This window comes from Semicossyphus pulcher, unplaced genomic scaffold (genome assembly GCF_022749685.1).
Source record: "Semicossyphus pulcher isolate SPU_LCO1_2020_fin unplaced genomic scaffold, fSemPul1.0.p SCAF_19, whole genome shotgun sequence".
Taxonomy (NCBI): Eukaryota; Metazoa; Chordata; class Actinopteri; order Labriformes; family Labridae; genus Semicossyphus; species Semicossyphus pulcher.
In genome coordinates, this window is record NW_027211692.1 from 14,106,672 (window position 1) to 14,124,724 (window position 18,053).

The following is an 18,053-nucleotide window of genomic DNA, read 5'->3' on the forward strand; positions in this document are numbered from 1 at the left end:
GTACTGTGTCTCTGTTACGTGTACGTGCTCAGCATAGACAATCTTTGGTGCTCAGTGCTTGGCAAGTGTGACGGGCGAGGCTGAGACAAAAAGGATCACACCCATTAGAAAGCCTGGTTGTGTGTCTCCGTCCTGTCAAGTGATGTTTTCTTTTTACAACCCATATTAGCATCTGGTAGCTGTAGAAACAGTGCTTAGCTAGCAGGCTACCAGTCGTAATTAAAAAGGGCTGGGCTATAACTCTACGTTAAACTAACATTAGCATATTTTGATAACGGGTTCGGCACAACCTGGATTGGCTGCATTTCAATGGAGAGCCTGTCAAAAACAGCCGCTGCTGACTCTACGCGGGAGAAGGTAGCTTCACAACATTTTGCCTTATATGACTTGAAGGAAGGATTGAAGTTGTTAGCTTTAAACTGTTTGTATTCGCCGTAGAGTTAGCTAAAATGCAACCTAGCAGCAGTTCCTACTACGCAGACCAGCTGATGTTGCAGACCTAGAATATATACTGAAGTTTCAACTATGTATTTGAACAGGGTAAAAAAATATGTTGTAACCTTGAGCTCATGGAAATATGCTTTTTTGTATTCATTTCACTTTGTGCACTTTATTTGCTGGTTCTTTCTCATGATGAGGCCGCTAATTCCATAACAATTTACTCACAACTGATATATTGTAGATATCAGTGTTGAAAATAAACTATAGATATCTACAGTATCACAACATTTAGCTCTGTTTCTCTGCAGGAGCTCTGCCCACCACCCAGTGGAGTCATATCTGACAGCCTGTCACTCACATCTTATAAAGAGTACCCTGCTCACCGTCCATTCATCAACACACTTGTGCATCACACTCCTCTAACACGCACACATCAGTCGCTGCGCCCATCATCACCTAGAAAGGCATTCCCAGAGACCAGCAGTGCAGGTAACTTTTAACTTGTACATGTGTGTGTATGTGTTTGTGGGTTGTTGTCCCTGCACAAAGTTTCCATTCAGGTATTGTGGTGTTTCAGAGCTCCATGGTTACAGCATGTGCAACATGATGCCGCACTACTTGAATGTCTCAGCTGCACTGGCATCTATTCATCCTTTCCCATTATCCTGATGTCCCCCTATGTCCAGGACTCCCATCCTTCAAACCAAACCTAAAAATCTAATGATATTACACTATGACTATAATCACACCTTATTTTAACGCAGTCAGTTTATCCCCTCTTGTACATTCTTGTTCCTTATCTCTCACACACAATACTCATGTGTGCGTTGTGTAGCGATCCTGTCTGCCTTGAGGAACCTCCAGGAAAAGATCAGGAGGTTGGAGTTGGAGAAAGGAAATGCTGATCTCAGTATGCGAACTATGGGGAAAGATGCATCACATCTGCAGAGGGATAAAGTCACACGGAGACTTTTAAATGATCAGACAGACACAGAAAATGAGATAAAGGGCCAGTCCAACTGCAATCAAGGTGGGTGAATGAATGGAATATTACTTTTAAGTTAATGGTAATTTTTTTTTCTTCCCTGTTTAATCCTATTGTTTTTCTCCACAGTGTTAATCACCCATCTGGCTGCTGCTGAGTCTCGCTGTGTGAAGCTGGAGCGACAGCTGGATCACATGAGGAGGATGCTGCGCAGTGCAAAGGCAGACAGGACCAGCCTGCTCAAACAGCAGGTTAACTCAGGGTTTTTAGTGTCGCAGGCTGTAATAGAGATGTTACAGATACACAAAAACATGCATGAGTGCAACATTTTACACTAAAAGTATCTCATGTATAAATTAGTAGATCTGTATAACTGTTTTAATTGTTGTCTACATTTTTAGGTTTCCATGGAGACAGCCAAGTCAGCCGACAAACAGGCTAACGCAGTGTCTGAGCATGCCCAGTTGGAGAAGCTGGAGCGACTGGAGCTGGAGTATCTTCGGCTGATGCGCACACAAAACAGCGCTGAGGTACACACAAAGACACAGTGAATTAATAGTCGTTTTTTACCTTAACTACTGAGCTGCCTTGATCCAGAATTGTGCATTTCTGTTGAGACCAAATGAATTATTCATCAAGTGTGGTCAAAGCCTGTCTGTATGCAAATGAAACAAACTAGATATTGATGATCTCTTACTTTACAAACTTCAGTGAAGCTTTGCTCCATCGGCATAAACATGTATGGTCTAGAATTTAGAGCTATAGTTAACAATCTGTGGGTCAGGACCAGCCCAAAGGCTCTGAGGATATCGTGAGGGGGTTCCAAGTTAATTAAAGTCATAAGAAAACAAAAATGTTTACATTTCCCTTAAATTTAGCAGTTTTCTTGTAAAATACTAAATTCTTATACCTCTTTTTGCCTCAATTAAACCTAGAAAAATCCCTCATTGGTTAAACTGATTGCAGGGTTCACGAGGGTTCGAAAGTAGACATTGACTTATTTTAAAGGGTTTCAAACTACAACTAACAGTGAAAAAATAATTTTATTAACTAAAATAAAAATAAAAACAAACATTTTCTAAAAAACTAAAATGAAATAAAAACTACAATGAACAACACAAACTCAATAGAACTGCAGGTTCGATTCACACTGTGGTTGCTATAGCTACCACTTTGTCCTGCTCTGTTTGACTTCTCCAGAGACTCTGGCCTAATAAAGGCCTAATGAAAACCATATTTGATGTCCTGCATTCTTTCATCCTAACCTTTTCAGCTTTAAATCAAGGCTTTCCTCTTAATACCTAAAAAACTAAAACTAACACAGAAGCTAAATTAAAACTAAATTAAAACTAGTCAATTCCTCAAAATAAAAGTAAAACTACTTATGAACTCGTAAAACTAAAACTACAACATTTCAAAACTATAATAACTCTGGTGGGACAAAAGGAAAAAAAGGATAAATGATCTCATATATATTATATATATATTTTAATAATAATGACGATTGTGTGTTTCTGAATGTGTCAGATGAAGATTCAGGAGCTGGAGATGAAACTGCTGGAGGAGGAGCACCAGAGGAAGCTGGTCCAGGACAAAGCCAATCAGGTAACTCAGGCTTTGATTTGTATTCCTCTTCAGCTTCATTTACACTAACAAGTCACTAAACTCACTATTTTAATGTATTTTTAACCTGAATGGAAGCTTAGTCTGTTGTTTTAGTGTACACTTGAAACATATCCACACTTATTTAACGTGTGTCCTCAGCTGCAGACAGGTCTGGAGGCCAATAGGATCCTGCTGCAGTCAGTGTCTCCCTGCCTGTCTTCCAGACAGCACAAAGAGAAGATGTCCAATTCAAAGGTAAAGACAAAGTGAAATATTTTGGATGATGAACCGATAATAAAAAAACATCCTTAGTTGCAGATTCCCTAAATAAGCATTTTCCTGTGGATCTTATTTTTGTTATGTTGATTGTCTCTTTCCAGAAGCAGTCACCATCCTCACCACAGCAGTCTTACACACAGCCACATTACAGATTGAGCCTCAGAGATGTGCCTTTTGTTGCAGGAACGGTACGATGGGCATGCATGAGGTTTAGTATTGGATTAAAATAGAGATCAATCCAGCTCTTCCCTCACACTGTCGCTCTCTGTCTCCTCTCTGATCTCAGTCAGTGGGCTGCAGCCACTCCGTCCGAGCTAACGTCCAGTCAGTTCTGTCTCTCCTGAAGCGACACCAGCCACACCTCTGCAACAGCCGAGTCCTATCTAACAACAGCTACGAGGCAGGCAGCCGCAGGTGTTCAGACACTTCCTCTTCTTCGTCCTCCTCTGCTAGTGAAGAGGAGCTATCAGACCTCTTACAGGCGCTGCAGGAGGAGCTGCGCCTCATGAGCCTGTGAGTGTAGTTGCACGAGCGATCTATAAGGATTGAATTGTTCAGAGAGGTGTTAAACTTTATTCACTGTGTGTGTTTGAAGGGAGCAGGAGGAGCTGATGAGGCAGGTGGAGGCCAGTGTGTCCGAAGAGGAAAGGAAAGAGCTTCTGAGGGAGCAGGAGAGGCTGCTGCTGAAGATGGAGAGGAAAGGAGAGCAGATCAGTAAGCTCTACAGACACAAAACACAGGTGGGTTCTCACGCAAAAACATCAGCTCACGCATAACCCAACTGCAAATACGAGGTTTATTTTCTTCCCTCCTTTAGATAAAGAAGTTAAGAAAAGAAGCTGAATCCAGGCAGAATAAGGTGAGGGTGACGACCACAGTGTCCACTAGAGGTCGCTCTGCTGGAGCCCTCAAAGTTCGACCAGGAGAGAGAAGCAGGACGAACCTGAGGCTGCTGAGGGACATGAAGGCTCTGCAGACCTCATTACGGCCCTGAAACCCACCTGGACATGAACACGGCATGCTAGATCCACTTTGTTGGCGCTTCCTACATTCCTACAGCCTTTATTTCACCATCTGAGTGATGATCACGACTGCATATCACAGACCAATCTAAAACTGTTCATGGACATATGACCTATGTAACACCTAAACTACCAGCCTATGTGCATTTTGTATTTCATGGAGCTGTTACCTCAAACATTTGCCTGATGTCCCTCTGTTTTTTCCTTAATGTGTAAATCTTTCACCAGCAGGGGGCACTAACACTCAAAACCACAGGATCTAATTTATGATGACAACCTTATAATATGTATTTTTTAAGGAAGCCAAAATCTCCTGGTGCAGAAACCCCTCTGTGTTGCTTGATGCAGCAGGTACTTTAAGTGTAAAGAAACTGAAGTGATGACATGGTTTCATACATGTTTCTGAAACTTGACGAGTCTCATGATATGCTGGAGGACCTGAAAAACACTGTGTTATATTTGTTAAAACGACTGGTTGCAGTTTGTGTGATCAGAATATATTTCTTCAAAGTTATTTCGGCAGATATTTTTCGACAATCATGGGTGATCTCTTTTTGAGTGAAACGTATTTCTCTGAGAATTAAAGTATTTATGTTTGTGTAAGACTACATGTGCTGTTTCTTTAATTATAGCTTTTCATGGAGACCATTGCATCATAAATGTTAACACATAAATGTTACTTTAATATGGCACGTTTACACTTTCATATAACATATTCAGTTAATTATTAATGTAAAGTGCAGCTTTAATTATAATACATTATGTGTTTATTCCTAACGTTGACCCTTAACTTTACATGGTCTTGTTTTTAAAAAAGGGGGGAAGCAGAAAACTCTGATTTAACAAAAAATGGATGTAGCCTTTAATCAGTTAATGAATCTATATATTTAATATTTTAATACATATTTTGAACCATAACAGATTTGGAAAACAGTCGATTTCAAAATAGAAAAAACTTAAATTTGTCACTAACAATAAATTACCCAGATTTGATATGCCAAAGATTAAACAAATAAACCCTATCCTACTTATTGATTGCAACTGAGTAACATAACATAATATTGCATTTACCCTAAGTAGTATCTTGTTGGTGTTTCTTAGGTTGTGGAATATACAGGACTAATAGTAGATTTCAGCACCTTACGGCAGAGACTCCAGCTCCGGTCTGTCTGTCTCTGTAGGCCCCAGCTGTGAGTCTCATTCATACAACTGCAGCCTAAAGAACTGGATATCTATTCCAGTCGGTGGGGACATCATCCAGGCTTTATGGCTGGATTATCTGCAGAGAGTAATTACATGGTATATTATGTTCCTTTTGGGTATATACTTGTGGCTTCTGTATAACCGTGAGTCACCAGACCTACTCTGCAAGCTTCCCTTTACCTGGATGTCATCAGCAGTGACTCAACACCTGTTTGAAATTGCAGCTAGTTAAAAACGTTTGATGAGACGTGGATCAAGCTCAGCTAAGAGAATAAATACATAAATAGTACTATGCGGATTTGTTACACTATATCTTCATTTTATCCTCTTTGTTAATATGATAATAAAAACACTCATCATCACCATCGTGTACAGGGAGGAAGCTGGAGTCCAGGATTCCTTCCTGACATGTGAAGTTAATGAGGATGAACTCACCCTGCAGTTAGTAGCAGAAGCTTGCATATTCATGTTTCATTTCAGTATTTATAAACAGACTTTTGGTCACTTTTTTGATTGGCAGATGTGTCCGTGCTTTGGGGCTGTTTGGAGAATATTTCTTTGGGTTTTGCAAACACTCAGGCTATGGTCACATGCTGCAGACTCTGAGACTTCACTGAGAGTTGGGATGCATGTCATAGCTACCTCGCCCTCTCCCACAAGGTGCCTGCTCCTATACCATAAGTGTTCTGTTTTATTTAGTTTTTCCTTTAAATTAATGCGGGAAAAAACTGTTGTGTATAATTAATTAATTGTTTCATTCTTGCAGGAAATGAATGCACACGCATTTCGGATGGAGAGGAAACCTGATGGTGCCATGCTTCTCCACTATCATTGAGACCTCAGGGGACGCTACCACATTGTGCCTGGTACTAAAAAGCACTAGAATAAAAGCTGGTTTTATCTTCTGTATGTCCTTTTAGATTATTCCCATAGTTTTGCCTTCATTCGTTTAATTGGCAGCATCATAATAATAAAATGTTATTTCCCCACTTTCACAAACTGCTGTTATATATCCAATCATGTAAATTCTTGAATTTAATTTTACTGTTTTATTTTGAAATTTCAAACTGACCCATAATAAGGACAAAGGCAAAATATGATGCTTACAATAAATGAGCATCTTAAATGTATCATAACTATTCATAACACTGCATATATTACAGGTAATAGCTTACAATGACTGTTAAAGGTGCCTTACTATAATGTACATTCATATGTCAAACACTGGTTATATTTACAGGAGCCTTCCGTACATGAAAGCAGAGACTTTCAGAGTCTCTTTAGAAACACTGTCAGGAAACAGGTCACATGTTTGAACACACACGCCCCCCTTGACGACCCATTTAAGTTTACATGGTGAAAAAGAAACACAGATGAATTAGTCATGAGCTTGAAGTTGCTCACGAGGTCTGAGTCAGTGACCACAATCGTCTGTAAAAGGCCTGTCACCTGCTCTCCATAAAGACACCCAGGTTCAGAGAGGAGTCCAGACATCTGATCCTCGCTGCGGAGGGCCCCCGGGTGTCATCGCCGTTGACCGGGCCTGGATCGCCATGGCCGGATGAAAACAAACACCTGTAACCAGAGTCTTCTGTTTGTGTGGTCAGGTGTGATAAAATCGGTCTGCTGGCTGGCACAGTAAGAGCCCCAGTTTGCTCTGACCTAAATGAAGAAGAGGCTAACCTGTTTTTAGGCCCTCAGAGGCTCGGTTCATGTGTGCGCTTTGTCTCATGGTCCACATCCAAAGTCTTTTAAAGGTTCCTCTCTCAAGAGTCTGTCTCAGATATGGAGGCCAGCTCTGTGATTTTCCGCTCCTCCTGGTGCTTTGTAAGAACCGGCCTGCTGGTGTAAATGTCGTCCACAGGTAAAAGGAAGGTGACGGTTTTTACCTTGGCCCTAAAAGGTCAGAGAGACACAAGCGTTTTATATCTACAAAGCTACAGCTGAGAAAATAGAGCTCCATATATACAACAAAGCAAATACATGAAAGAAAAACCTCCTTAAACCAAACTTAAAGTTACATTTCTCTGTACCTGTTTTTGTGCACGTATTCCTGCAGGGAGTGCCTGTTGGTAACTTCTCTGGCTGTGTTTCCAAAGATGTCTTTCCCCTGCTGGATGTCTTCTTGTAGTCGTCCCCATCCTGACTCTCTCCGCTGTGCCCTGTCGGCCACTCCCTCTCTCATGGTCACGCCGGACAGGTTGGAGCTTATAGAGTACCTCCGGACTGTCATGACGGTGTTCTCTGCAAAATCACATGATCATTCTTAGATTTTTGGCCCTTGCTGTGATTAAAAATTACACTTTGTTAAAAATGTTTCAATAAAAGGTTAGTGAGTTGCATTATGGGAAATGTAGGACCCAATGTTTTTGAAAGTTTGACCAATACTAAGGAGTAAAATCAGTATGGAAGTGTGATTGGATTGAGTAAGTTGCATTATGGGAAATGTAGGATCCAGGGATTTTTTTTTTCTTTTAAGTTTGACCAATATTAAGGAGTGAAATCAGGATGAATGTGCAATCAGATTGAGTTGCATTATGGGAAATGTAGGATCCTGGGTTTTTGAAAGTTTGACCAATACCAAGGAGTAAGAGTTACTTGTAATCTGTCCTTTTTAAATAATCAAACTTCAAGAAAGTGTGATGATAAACCACTGGAGTGCTTGCCACTAAGATGCTATTGCATTATGGGAAATGTAGGATCTGTGGTTTTTGTTGTTTTACCTGTTCTAACAGGTAAAATTAGGAAATCATGATATATTTTTACTTTAAATCTGTCTCTTGTATTACACCAAACGTGATGAAATTGTAATCCTAAATTGTTGAAGTTATCCTTTAAAAAATAAATATTCTTTCCATATACCTTAATTAAAACAGGTTCTAACAGCGTTATGGGAAGTGAAAGCTGAGTTCAATCAAAGACTTCTACATTTATACCATGATTCTGATAAAAACAGATCACTTTCTCAAAAAACAACCACCTGCGCAGTAAGGGCTGTCCTCTTACCTTTGTACTGTCTCTCCAGGACAGGCGCAGACGCATTCCTCCTCAGGTTCACATAGGGGTTTTCCGGCTGCTCTCCTGCTGAAGACACCACGCTTCCTTCCCCAACTGTCCGCTGACCGTAGTCCCCTCTTAGCTCTCGGTTCTCTTCCTCCAGCTTCTTTATTTCATCGCGCATCTCCATGATGACGTGCGCCAGGCTGCGCGTGCTCTCCATGGCGCTGCTGCTGCGCTGCCAGTACCACGGCTTCCCAAACACCGGAGGAGAGTCATGCAGGAGGAGCTCGCTGTGCTGCTGGGGCTCTAACATCCTTGCTCCCGAGGCGGTTTAAGTGTTGTGGTCCTCCTGCTGTGTGCCTGTGCGCCCAATCTCAGTCCGGATCTTGTTCTGAGGAAGATTATGTCGCCTTTCACCACTTATACAGCTGAAAGGGCTCCGGTGATCAGCCAGCAGCACACGAAGATGTTTTATTTATCAGCTCCGGCGTCCAGTTTCAGGAAAACTAAGCAGGGGTCGGAAATGAAATGTGCACTGCGAGAGAGCTTGCATGGCGGGAGACTTAGAAAAGCTGCAGGATCACTGAAATAGAAAAAGTTTTGGACACATTTTTGGTCCTCTAACGTGCATGGCAGCTTCATTTTCTACCTGAAGAGAAGATGGGAAAGATGAGATTTTTTGGCACCTCACTCTTCCCGTTGTCTGCTGGGATTACAATATCCTCCTGGTAAATTATTAATTAAATCTGTCAGGGAAGATAAATCTAGGAAAGAAACTGAGAAAAGGCAACCTTCCAGTATTCTCTCAGTCTTAATTGTGATGCCAAAGATAACCTTTTATAAACAAAACAGGCGATTGATAAATGTTAAGAGAAGGAATCACTGCAACAGACAAAAAATAACATATAACTCTCAATGGGGCTTCCTTAGGTGGCCGGGTGCTGCAATGAAGCTCATGCAGTCACAGGTTGTGACCCCTCATGGGCAGACCAGACTGTCTCGGAGTGCACCTGTACCTCAGGATGCAAAAAGAGGTATAACACCGCCCACACACTTTAAAATATCATATGTTAAAGGTAGCCAGGGTGAGCAACAATCAGGTAGGTTTATTTTGTTTATATCCTGGCTCAGAGCAACCCGACCCGGCCAGTGTCGAGGCCACAGGGAGGAAGACAGACAGGCACACATAAGCCAGTCCGTACAGGAGAGAAACCCAATCAGCCCCCTCTTTCTGGTTCACAAAGTCGGCTGCAGAGAGGGAGGGAGGCGAGAGAGAGGAGGAGGAGGAGAGGAAGACTGACTGACTGACTGTGATGTCTTTGAAGAAGAGGCAGGAGGTCAGTGAAACTCAATCTGCTGCGAGCGCAGAGGGAGAGTGTAGACACAGAGCTGTAAATGTGTCAGCGAGTTTGTCAGGCAGGTATAAAGCCAGACACGTATAAGAGACAGAGGACTGCATGCTGTCTTTTAGAACAAACTGCAGGTTCAGGCCCACTTAACCTCTTTTTATGTGCAGGGCCCTAAACCCCGGGCTTAGCATCAATAAATAAAGAAGCACTCTGCTGCTCGCTCTGCATGGTCAGTAATTATACCCAGCAATTGGAAAAAACTGATACCAGATCCCATAGAGAAGTGGTGTGTCAGAGCATGTGCTTAATTTCCTCTTAGCAGATTGCATGTTAGCCATCCATACACTAGTAAAACAGTGTTGCTGATGCTCCACTTATGTTCACAATTTAGAGTCGACAATGAAGATGTAAAGCACAAAGGGAAGCAGAGCTGCAGGGGGAACACAGTGGAGACAGCCCAGCCGGTCTTGCCTTAAATTTCTGTAAATTTTCCACCACTATTTAATGAAAAATGGTGCACTTTGGACCTGAGATGGAACGAAACATCACAGTATGTCAACTTCACTAAACACAACAGTATAATAGTCAAGCAAAATGAGCAGCAGATGGCAGAGCATATGAAGAACATATTCCCTCTACAATCCATTTAATTAGCTGCCTTTTTCCAACAGAAATAAACTCAAAAACGCAACATAAATGCAACTACTGTAGGGCTCATCAAGTTTTAAGAATGTAAATGTAACTGTAGCTGGGATTACCCAATGGAGTGTGAATAAACTACAGTATTACTGCACGCACATCACAGGAAAGTCCTTCAAAGTAAAAGCGCAGCAGACTTTTTGCCACACATTTTTTTTTCATCCACACAACCGCGACCAACTGAAAGCAGCCCGCGACCCACTTTTGGGTCCCGACTCACCAGTTGAGAACCATGGATGTAAAGAAAAACTTCCTGTGACACTGATGGTGGAAGGAGATGACGAGACAACCCTGAAGCTAAATACCTCTCTGGGGATCTAAAATGATTATGTATGACAAAAAAACATACATGTATATATTATGTTACTCGGGTGATCTCTAGTCCTGTGAAAACTATGGTAGACAACTGAAGAAAGAAGAATGGAAGGTACAAAAGTATATTTCAAATGTATGTATTAAAAAGGGCTGCACGGTGGTGCAGTGCTATTGCCTCACAGCTAGAAGGTTCCTGGTTCAGATCCCGGTTCCGATGTATCGGGCCGTTAGTTGGAGTTAACATGTTTGCGTATTAGGCTCATTGGTGACTCTAAAATTGCTGTGGAAGTGTGGAAGGTTTTCTGTCTCGCCCGGACAGCTGGGATAGACTCCAGCCCCCCGCAACCCTGCACAGGATAAGCGGTATAAATAATGGATGGATGGATGTGTTAAAATAAGTAACAAAATACTTATTAGGAGCTAATGGATTTCAAAAAATTATATCAGTGGTCTATGATCTTCTGCATGATGGACGAAGGCAAAAAGTCATTTTTCTGCTTCTTTGTTTCAGGCTGGTCATCAAACTTTTCTATTTCACATATTTCCATCTATTGTGTAGATAAAGGACCTCGAAATTATCTTTAACGAGCTGCTACCACATTAGGATATGAGGAGCTGGTGTGCACAGCTGCAGCAAAGACACTATTTGAAGCCATGAATATACTAAGTGACACAAACTACAGTATAGGGAGAGGAAGTGTGATATGAAGTCTAACTGCCATGCCAGATGAAGCCACACTAATTTCAGGACAGCAGATAGAAAATGAGATCTAAACATGGACTTTGGACATTAACAAAATTTTATTTAAATGTTATACATAAAACTTAGTTTTTGTTCTTTTTTTTAAATTCAGCTAAACAAATATTTATATATTGTATATTTTATAAAAAGAAACATTTCAAACATTTTAAATATTAATATTTCTTATTTACAATTCAAAACAGTACAGGAAATAATAACAGTAACAATGCAAATCCAATCATAAAAATGTTACAAAACATAAGTATTTTTTTGTTTCCGTTTGAAAATCGGCAGGCTGATATTTCCAGAACGTTAGCAAGGATACAAAGTAGCAATGTGGAGCTGCTCTACATTCAAACAGGAACGTGAGGTGCGTTCAACTCTTCAAATGCTTGTTAGCTAAAGACCTGTAATCGAAACCCTTTTTTTTTCACATTAATCATCGTACAAGTTCTGCTGAAGTCTGAAGCACAATCTTACCTCACAGGAAAAATGTAAAAACTATCATTAAAATGCACCAAAAGCTTTATTTTACACTCACAGCTGAACGCACCTCAAGCTCAGTAAGGTCACTGTTCTCTAAAGGGACAGGGTTGTGGAGAGAAGGCGCATGTTGTGTGTTTGTGTGGTTGTATGCGTCTGTTTGTGGGTGTCTGTCAGTGTGTAAGCTGATGAGTCAGTTGGCAGGGCGGGGGAATCCATACGGCACGGATCGAGTCTCTAAAACCAAAAACAAACAGTAGCTAACAGTCCAGCGGCCTGGCCTCTAACTGGAGATAGTCAACGTTCAACCACAGGACTACAGACTATCACGACCACAGTCTACACACTTCTTCTTCTTCCCTTCTTTTCTCTACAAATGCCATCAGTCACAGTTCCACGAGTTCCACAATGAGGCTCATACCGGTGCTCCAAAGACATTCAGGGGGAAAAAATGTCCTTCTTTTTGTGAGGCTACTGGCCGTTCAGTAGGCGCTGTGCCGCTCCGTTCCTGGTTGTCTTGTGTGAGGAATCTGGACAAGAGGAGGAATAAAAAAGGTGCATTGGAACATAAAAACACATCAGGACTTTTGGCTCTTAGATAGCTTAGGAGAGGCAGACATGAGGGACGGGATAAAGTGAAGTAAGCATGTAGAAATGTTCCTTTCATGGAAGGAATGTGATGACATGACATACCAGTCTTAGAAAGAGTGGACAGAGAGCTGGCAGAGAGAGATGAAACACTGGCAGCAAGAAGACGTTTTTGCAGCTGTAATGAGAGAGAAGTTTGAAAAGACGGAAAGAGAACAGGAGCTGATGTTCATGAAAATGCAAAATGAATCATACGACAAAGCATAGGGGAAGATGACACACATTATGCCATGATACAAAACAACAACAGTGCGGTAAAACTAAAGCCACTTAATGAGTGTTGCATAGTGAGACCTGCTCATTCATGATGCCTGACAGCTCCGTCAGCATGTCCCTGTAGTGAGCCCTCATCTCCTCCTGGTACTCCAGCTGGTCCTCCTTAATCAGACGCTCGTTCACATCCAAAGCCTGACCGCAGGCTTCTGCAAACTGCCTGCAGGGGGCACACAAGGACGCACTTACTGAAAGGAATGATTATAAATGTTGTAAATAATACCACTGAACCCAACCTTTAGTGATCCACGTAAGGACTTGTAAAAATTTAAACAGTTTTGCCTGATTACTTTTTACACTGTAGGACTTACAGATTGTTGCATTTATAAATCCTGAGGTAAATTAGGGCCAAAATCAAATAGAAGATGCACTCAATTAAGGTAGTTTTCTCTTTTATTTACATGTATTTGACAACAATAGTTTGACTTAGTGTAAGAAAGTTATTATCATAACTTATTATGCCCTAAAACTTGGCCTTAAATCATCTGGGGCCGAGTGCACCAGCTGGGCGTACGCTCTCTCCCCTCAGCTTCAGCATGTGTCGGACAGAAACGCGGCGCAGGCTCCGTCCTGCAGGTGCTGATTGAGTTCAGATTTGATGCCAATGGGGCTTTTCAAAACAATATCATTATTGATTGCAGCGGTGATTCATGTCCTTGTCGACAGCTTTTGTTTTTTGTGTGTGTGTGTTGTTCAGTTTTGTTGTGAGAACATTTTTATGTTCTTCATACAACTCTACGAGTTTCCTTATTTCGCTATCTGTAAAATATTGTTTTCTTTACTTTTGTTTTGCGTTATGCATATCTTGAGAAGAAAATTGGATGGGAGAAGTTAGAGTGGAGAAGTTTGTTGCTTGGCAACATTCACTGCTTTGTGAGTGTTCATGTGGACATGCATCACAAGACTGGGCGCAGCTACGACCGGTGTCAGTTAGGCTTTGTGCACTCAGTGTAAATTCTAATCAAGAAGTCGGTCGTCGCCAAGTCAGACGTCAAAGATAAGACCTTTTTTTTTTACGCCCAGCTGGTGCACTTGGCTCCTGGGAGTTCACATCCCTGAATAAAATGCAGGACAGTGTTTCTGATATTGGTGTTTCCTTTTCTTCCTTTAAATATTGATAAGCATAAGTAATTACTTTTCTAAGGATTAGTTTTCACATTCTGTGGTATTTCTAAAGAAATATGCTGATTTCAGCAACTGAATCTTTGGAACTATGGATGCATAAACTACATTTACCATGTGCCCTTGCATCACCTAAAATAACAGCTACATTTGGTTTAATTATCAGTAGGTGGATTCGGCTTGATAGATTGATTTGTTATCAGATGCTTACAGTGGACACTCAAATTAAAATAGCTACTGTGTAACGCTATGGGGAAAAAATCACTACATATTGCGTGAACTGTGCAGTAAATCCTACCTGAAGATCTCCTTGAGCAGTTTGACCTGGTTGTCTGGATATTTCTTGGCATTCTTCTCCTCTAAAAACGCTCTGGCGTAAGCCATGGGCCCGGCATTCACCTGGAAGGAGAAGATCAGGTGAGACCAAACAAAGCACCTTAATTCATCCAAATGTTTAGCACTAATTCTCACCTTGACGCTGACGCTGCCCTGCAGTTTCAGCTGCAGCCGGATCATGTCCACCTCCTCCATGTTGCACAGCTGGTTGAGCTCTGAGACTTTACGTGACATCTCATCGATGGCCACCTCGATCGGGTTCATTTCTGTGCTCTGCTGCTCCACCACCTGGATGCGCTTCTTCAGGTAGGGGAAGCTGGAACTCGCTGAAGATCAGGACATGTACCGGTAAGTTGTAAGGACAGGAATAGAACTGATATATGAATGTTTGTTTTGTAGGTGTTTGTATTTACTGGTCAGTATGGTGCGTCTCTTGCACTGCTCCTCCACGTCTCCGTGTTTCTTCCCTGACAGAGTGAACGGCGTCTCAAACACAAAGCGGTTGATGTTGTGATGCCTCTCAAAGTCTGTCCTTTTGTCCTGTTGCTCTTTCTCGTCGAAGAAGGGCACAACGTAGGTCACCTGAATGTAGGCAAACTTAGGGTCCAGGTCTTTGGGATTTACCTGTTTTTTTAAAGAAAGTTTGAATAAGTTAGTGAAAGTTTAAATCCAGAAACCAGTGATTCTCCGATAAGCAGCAAGGCAAATCATTCAGCTTTAATTTCTCTGTAATTACCTTATTGGAGTCCTGGATCATCTTAACGTTATCAGCTCCAAACTTGTCTGAGTAGAGTTTGAGTAATCTCTGGGAGATTTCTGACAGCCCTGTCAGCTTCGGCTCCTTGTAGATGAACTCTTTGCTCTCCTCCTCCTCGAAGAAACCCTGCAAGAACACACACACACACACACACACATACACACAAATGCGTATACTTATTAGCAAAGGCTGATACATTTACAATATGGCTGTTAGTTCAATCATGTTGCTTTTGTTCTCTCACACGCTGTCAGTCTTATTTTACGCCGCCCCCTAGTGGTGTCTTTTACACAGGCCAAAACAAGTGTTAGTTCTGGATGGGAGAGTTCAGAGGTCATTTTCAAAGCAGCATTGGAGTCAAATGTCGAAGGTGAAAGAGGTTTATTAAATGGTATATTCCTGTTCATTGTGTCTGTTTGCGTTCTTTTTAGGGAGGAAACAGCGTCATCATTTGGAGATTATGGGAGGTAAAATGGACCACAGCAAGCTTGGCACAAACCCTTCAAAGGTTAAGAGCAGAAGATGTTAATAGTGGTAGAAGGAGAAGAGAGGTAAACGTGGTTAGCGCTGAGGAAAATGGAAATTCAAAGACTTACAAAACTTACCGCAATCTTGATATAGAATATAATAAAGAAGGAAGAAAAGAGCAGACAGAGAAATTAAGGACACTGAACGAGGAAGTCCCCACGCCTTACTGGCAAGACTGCAAGTTGTATCTTTGTCCTCCTTTTATTCCAAATAGTGGGACGATTTTAAATTCTCATTATCGGCTTTTTCAACTCTTTCTTCCCTTCAGAGCTCTAAAATCCCTGCTTAGAAATATTATCCCCTTATTAGCAAAGTGAAATGTGTCAAGGATCCAGGTTCTTAAAGACACAACTTAATCCATACCAATTTTTAGGAGTTAGTTCACCCAAAGTACAAAGATATTTTTACTTTTCCCACATACCCCGGGTGGCATCACACATTGTCCTTTTTCTGGCATTAATGGGCAGCTATAGTTGTGTGAGTGTGTGTGCGCAGGCCTGCTCATGTAAGTCTTACTGAACTGTCGCTCACCTGTCCATAGAAAGCTACACGGTAGTAGCGGCCGAAGAGCCGTTTCTCTGAGTTCACCACCTCAGTCACCTTCAGATAGGAGCGATGGATGTCGTAGTACAGCTCTGACAGCCTCTGTGGACACATAAACACACATGGAGGGTTAAAGGGGGACGCATTATGCTATTTTCAAGCGTCATATTTCACTCCTGTACTCATACCTGTGGAGTACCTTAGCATTATTTACAGTTAAAAAAAACTCACTAATTTTTCTCACACTGTTGCGCTGTGCAGGCCCTCATACAGCCTCTGCCTCAAACGACTCAGTCAGCTCTGTCTCTTTAAGAAGCCCCGCCCCTACAAGCTCGCTTTCTTCTGATTGGCCAGCTCTCCGAAGCCTGCCGAGGGGCAGGTCTCAGTGTTTGAGGCACGCCTCCTACCCTATGGCCGTGCTACAGAGTTGTAGGCAAAGAATAAATTTCACTTTTCCGATTTGAAATGAATGTCTGGTGCTCTTGTCCTAAGTAAACTCTGATGTCTTTCCTTCACGGCCGAACAAACACTTTCTCCGAGACATTCTTAACCAACTTGACGAGCAGAGCCGTTGAGCAGAGCGGTGGAGTGAAAAAATATTCCGAGGCAGACTGAGCTGCTGGGTGGGCGTGTCCCTGAACTGTGCCAGGGGCAGGAAGTTCTGCTGTGTATTGAGCAGATGCCCAAAGAGATGCCCTTTGTGACATCACAGAGTGAAGCGTCTGGAGAAGTCTATCTGAAACCTGGCGTTCACAGCATCCTGAGACTTTTTTAGCAGGAGATAACTCCAACATACTTTTACCCACAGATTCGAAACTTTACCCACGTTTAGTCTGCACATCCAACATTGTAACATTATATATGTATCAAAATGTGAAACAGCATAATACCCCCTCTTTAATCTTAACTCAATATACACACAAAGTCTAGGAAGGGGTATCAGTTACCTTGAAATCTCGCCTCTTCTCAAAGACAGCTATCACAGGCTTGTTGATGTCAGCGATGAGCTCGTGTCTCTCTGATTTCCACAGATAGTCCACACACAGCTCCAGCTGCTCCACCAGGGTGTCCTGCACAGTACAGAGGGATCAGGAAGCGGCCACTGTCGCATCTTCTAACACTGGCAACAATGACGATGGTTATAAAATGCTACTTTTTAGAGATGAGTGAAGTTCTGAAGAAGGGGGAAGGCTAACACTGACCTCAGTATAGGGTGTGTCTTGTGTACCAGTGTCCTCCTTCATGGCACCTTCCTCCTTGACGTTCGGGCTGATGCACATGAACGCTGCCCAGCCCATGGAGAACGACGCTGGGGTTTCAAACATGCAAAAGTGGTATCAGGGCAGGTAATTCAGTGGAAACACACTTCCTATTGAAGTCCCGGATTACGTTCTACATACAGCATCCAACACATATGCTTTGTTTAACATCGATTTTCAAACATTCCTTTTTTTTGCCTCAACAGAAAAACAAATGTGAGCGTGCTGCATATCAGACCTCAGTGACACTGAATGTCTTATCCAGTGAGACTTGAGTGAACAGTGACAGCAAAAAGTGATAACTCGACACAGTTTGGTATCGTTAAGGCAAGAACAATGGTCCTATTACTGCAACTGCACAGTATATAACACAGAGCTCCAACAATGGAGGGGTTAAGGGAAGATTTGGCCTGACCTGTCCACCTGTCAAAATCTTCCCTCCCACAGTCTCTTTATCTCTATGT

The 18,053-nt window shown here is 42.0% G+C and overlaps 3 protein-coding genes across 5 annotated transcripts in view; 1 reads left to right on the top strand and 2 right to left on the bottom strand.

Moving 5' to 3' along the window:
• Window positions 1-205: 205 nt before the first annotated feature.
• cep57 (centrosomal protein 57) lies at window positions 206-4,904 on the top strand. Its single transcript, XM_069668821.1, has 11 exons — window positions 206-357; window positions 750-930; window positions 1,277-1,471; window positions 1,556-1,677; window positions 1,828-1,956; window positions 2,954-3,031; window positions 3,191-3,286; window positions 3,412-3,498; window positions 3,597-3,823; window positions 3,906-4,050; window positions 4,128-4,904. The coding sequence occupies exons 1-11, from the start codon at window positions 310-312 to the stop codon at window positions 4,302-4,304; spliced, it is 1,485 nt and encodes a 494-aa protein (XP_069524922.1). The 5' UTR covers window positions 206-309; the 3' UTR covers window positions 4,305-4,904.
• Window positions 4,905-7,301: 2,397 nt separating this feature from the next.
• LOC138597427 (putative coiled-coil domain-containing protein 195) lies at window positions 7,302-8,848 on the bottom strand. The gene is made up of 3 exons (XM_069669025.1): window positions 8,542-8,848; window positions 7,569-7,779; window positions 7,302-7,431 (listed from the first exon to the last, which is right to left on the bottom strand). Exons 1-3 carry the CDS (start codon window positions 8,846-8,848, stop codon window positions 7,302-7,304), a joined length of 648 nt encoding a protein of 215 aa, XP_069525126.1.
• A 2,880-nt stretch (window positions 8,849-11,728) lies between these two features.
• The window catches only part of dock10 (dedicator of cytokinesis 10), a 66,418-nt gene continuing 60,093 nt past the window's right edge, over window positions 11,729-18,053 (bottom strand). For 2 of the 3 annotated variants that reach the window (XM_069668724.1, XM_069668727.1), the window contains exons 48-56: window positions 17,533-17,639; window positions 17,278-17,400; window positions 16,319-16,432; window positions 15,239-15,385; window positions 14,916-15,126; window positions 14,638-14,828; window positions 14,465-14,565; window positions 13,066-13,204; window positions 11,729-12,653 (exon numbers count right to left, since the gene is read on the bottom strand). In XM_069668724.1, coding sequence (XP_069524825.1) covers window positions 12,606-12,653; window positions 13,066-13,204; window positions 14,465-14,565; window positions 14,638-14,828; window positions 14,916-15,126; window positions 15,239-15,385; window positions 16,319-16,432; window positions 17,278-17,400; window positions 17,533-17,639 — 1,181 coding nt within the window. In that variant the 3' untranslated portion in view covers window positions 11,729-12,605. Of the gene's footprint in view, window positions 12,654-12,816; window positions 12,890-13,065; window positions 13,205-14,464; window positions 14,566-14,637; window positions 14,829-14,915; window positions 15,127-15,238; window positions 15,386-16,318; window positions 16,433-17,277; window positions 17,401-17,532; window positions 17,640-18,053 lie in introns of all 3 variants that reach the window. The other variant, XM_069668726.1, reaches the window with a different exon arrangement.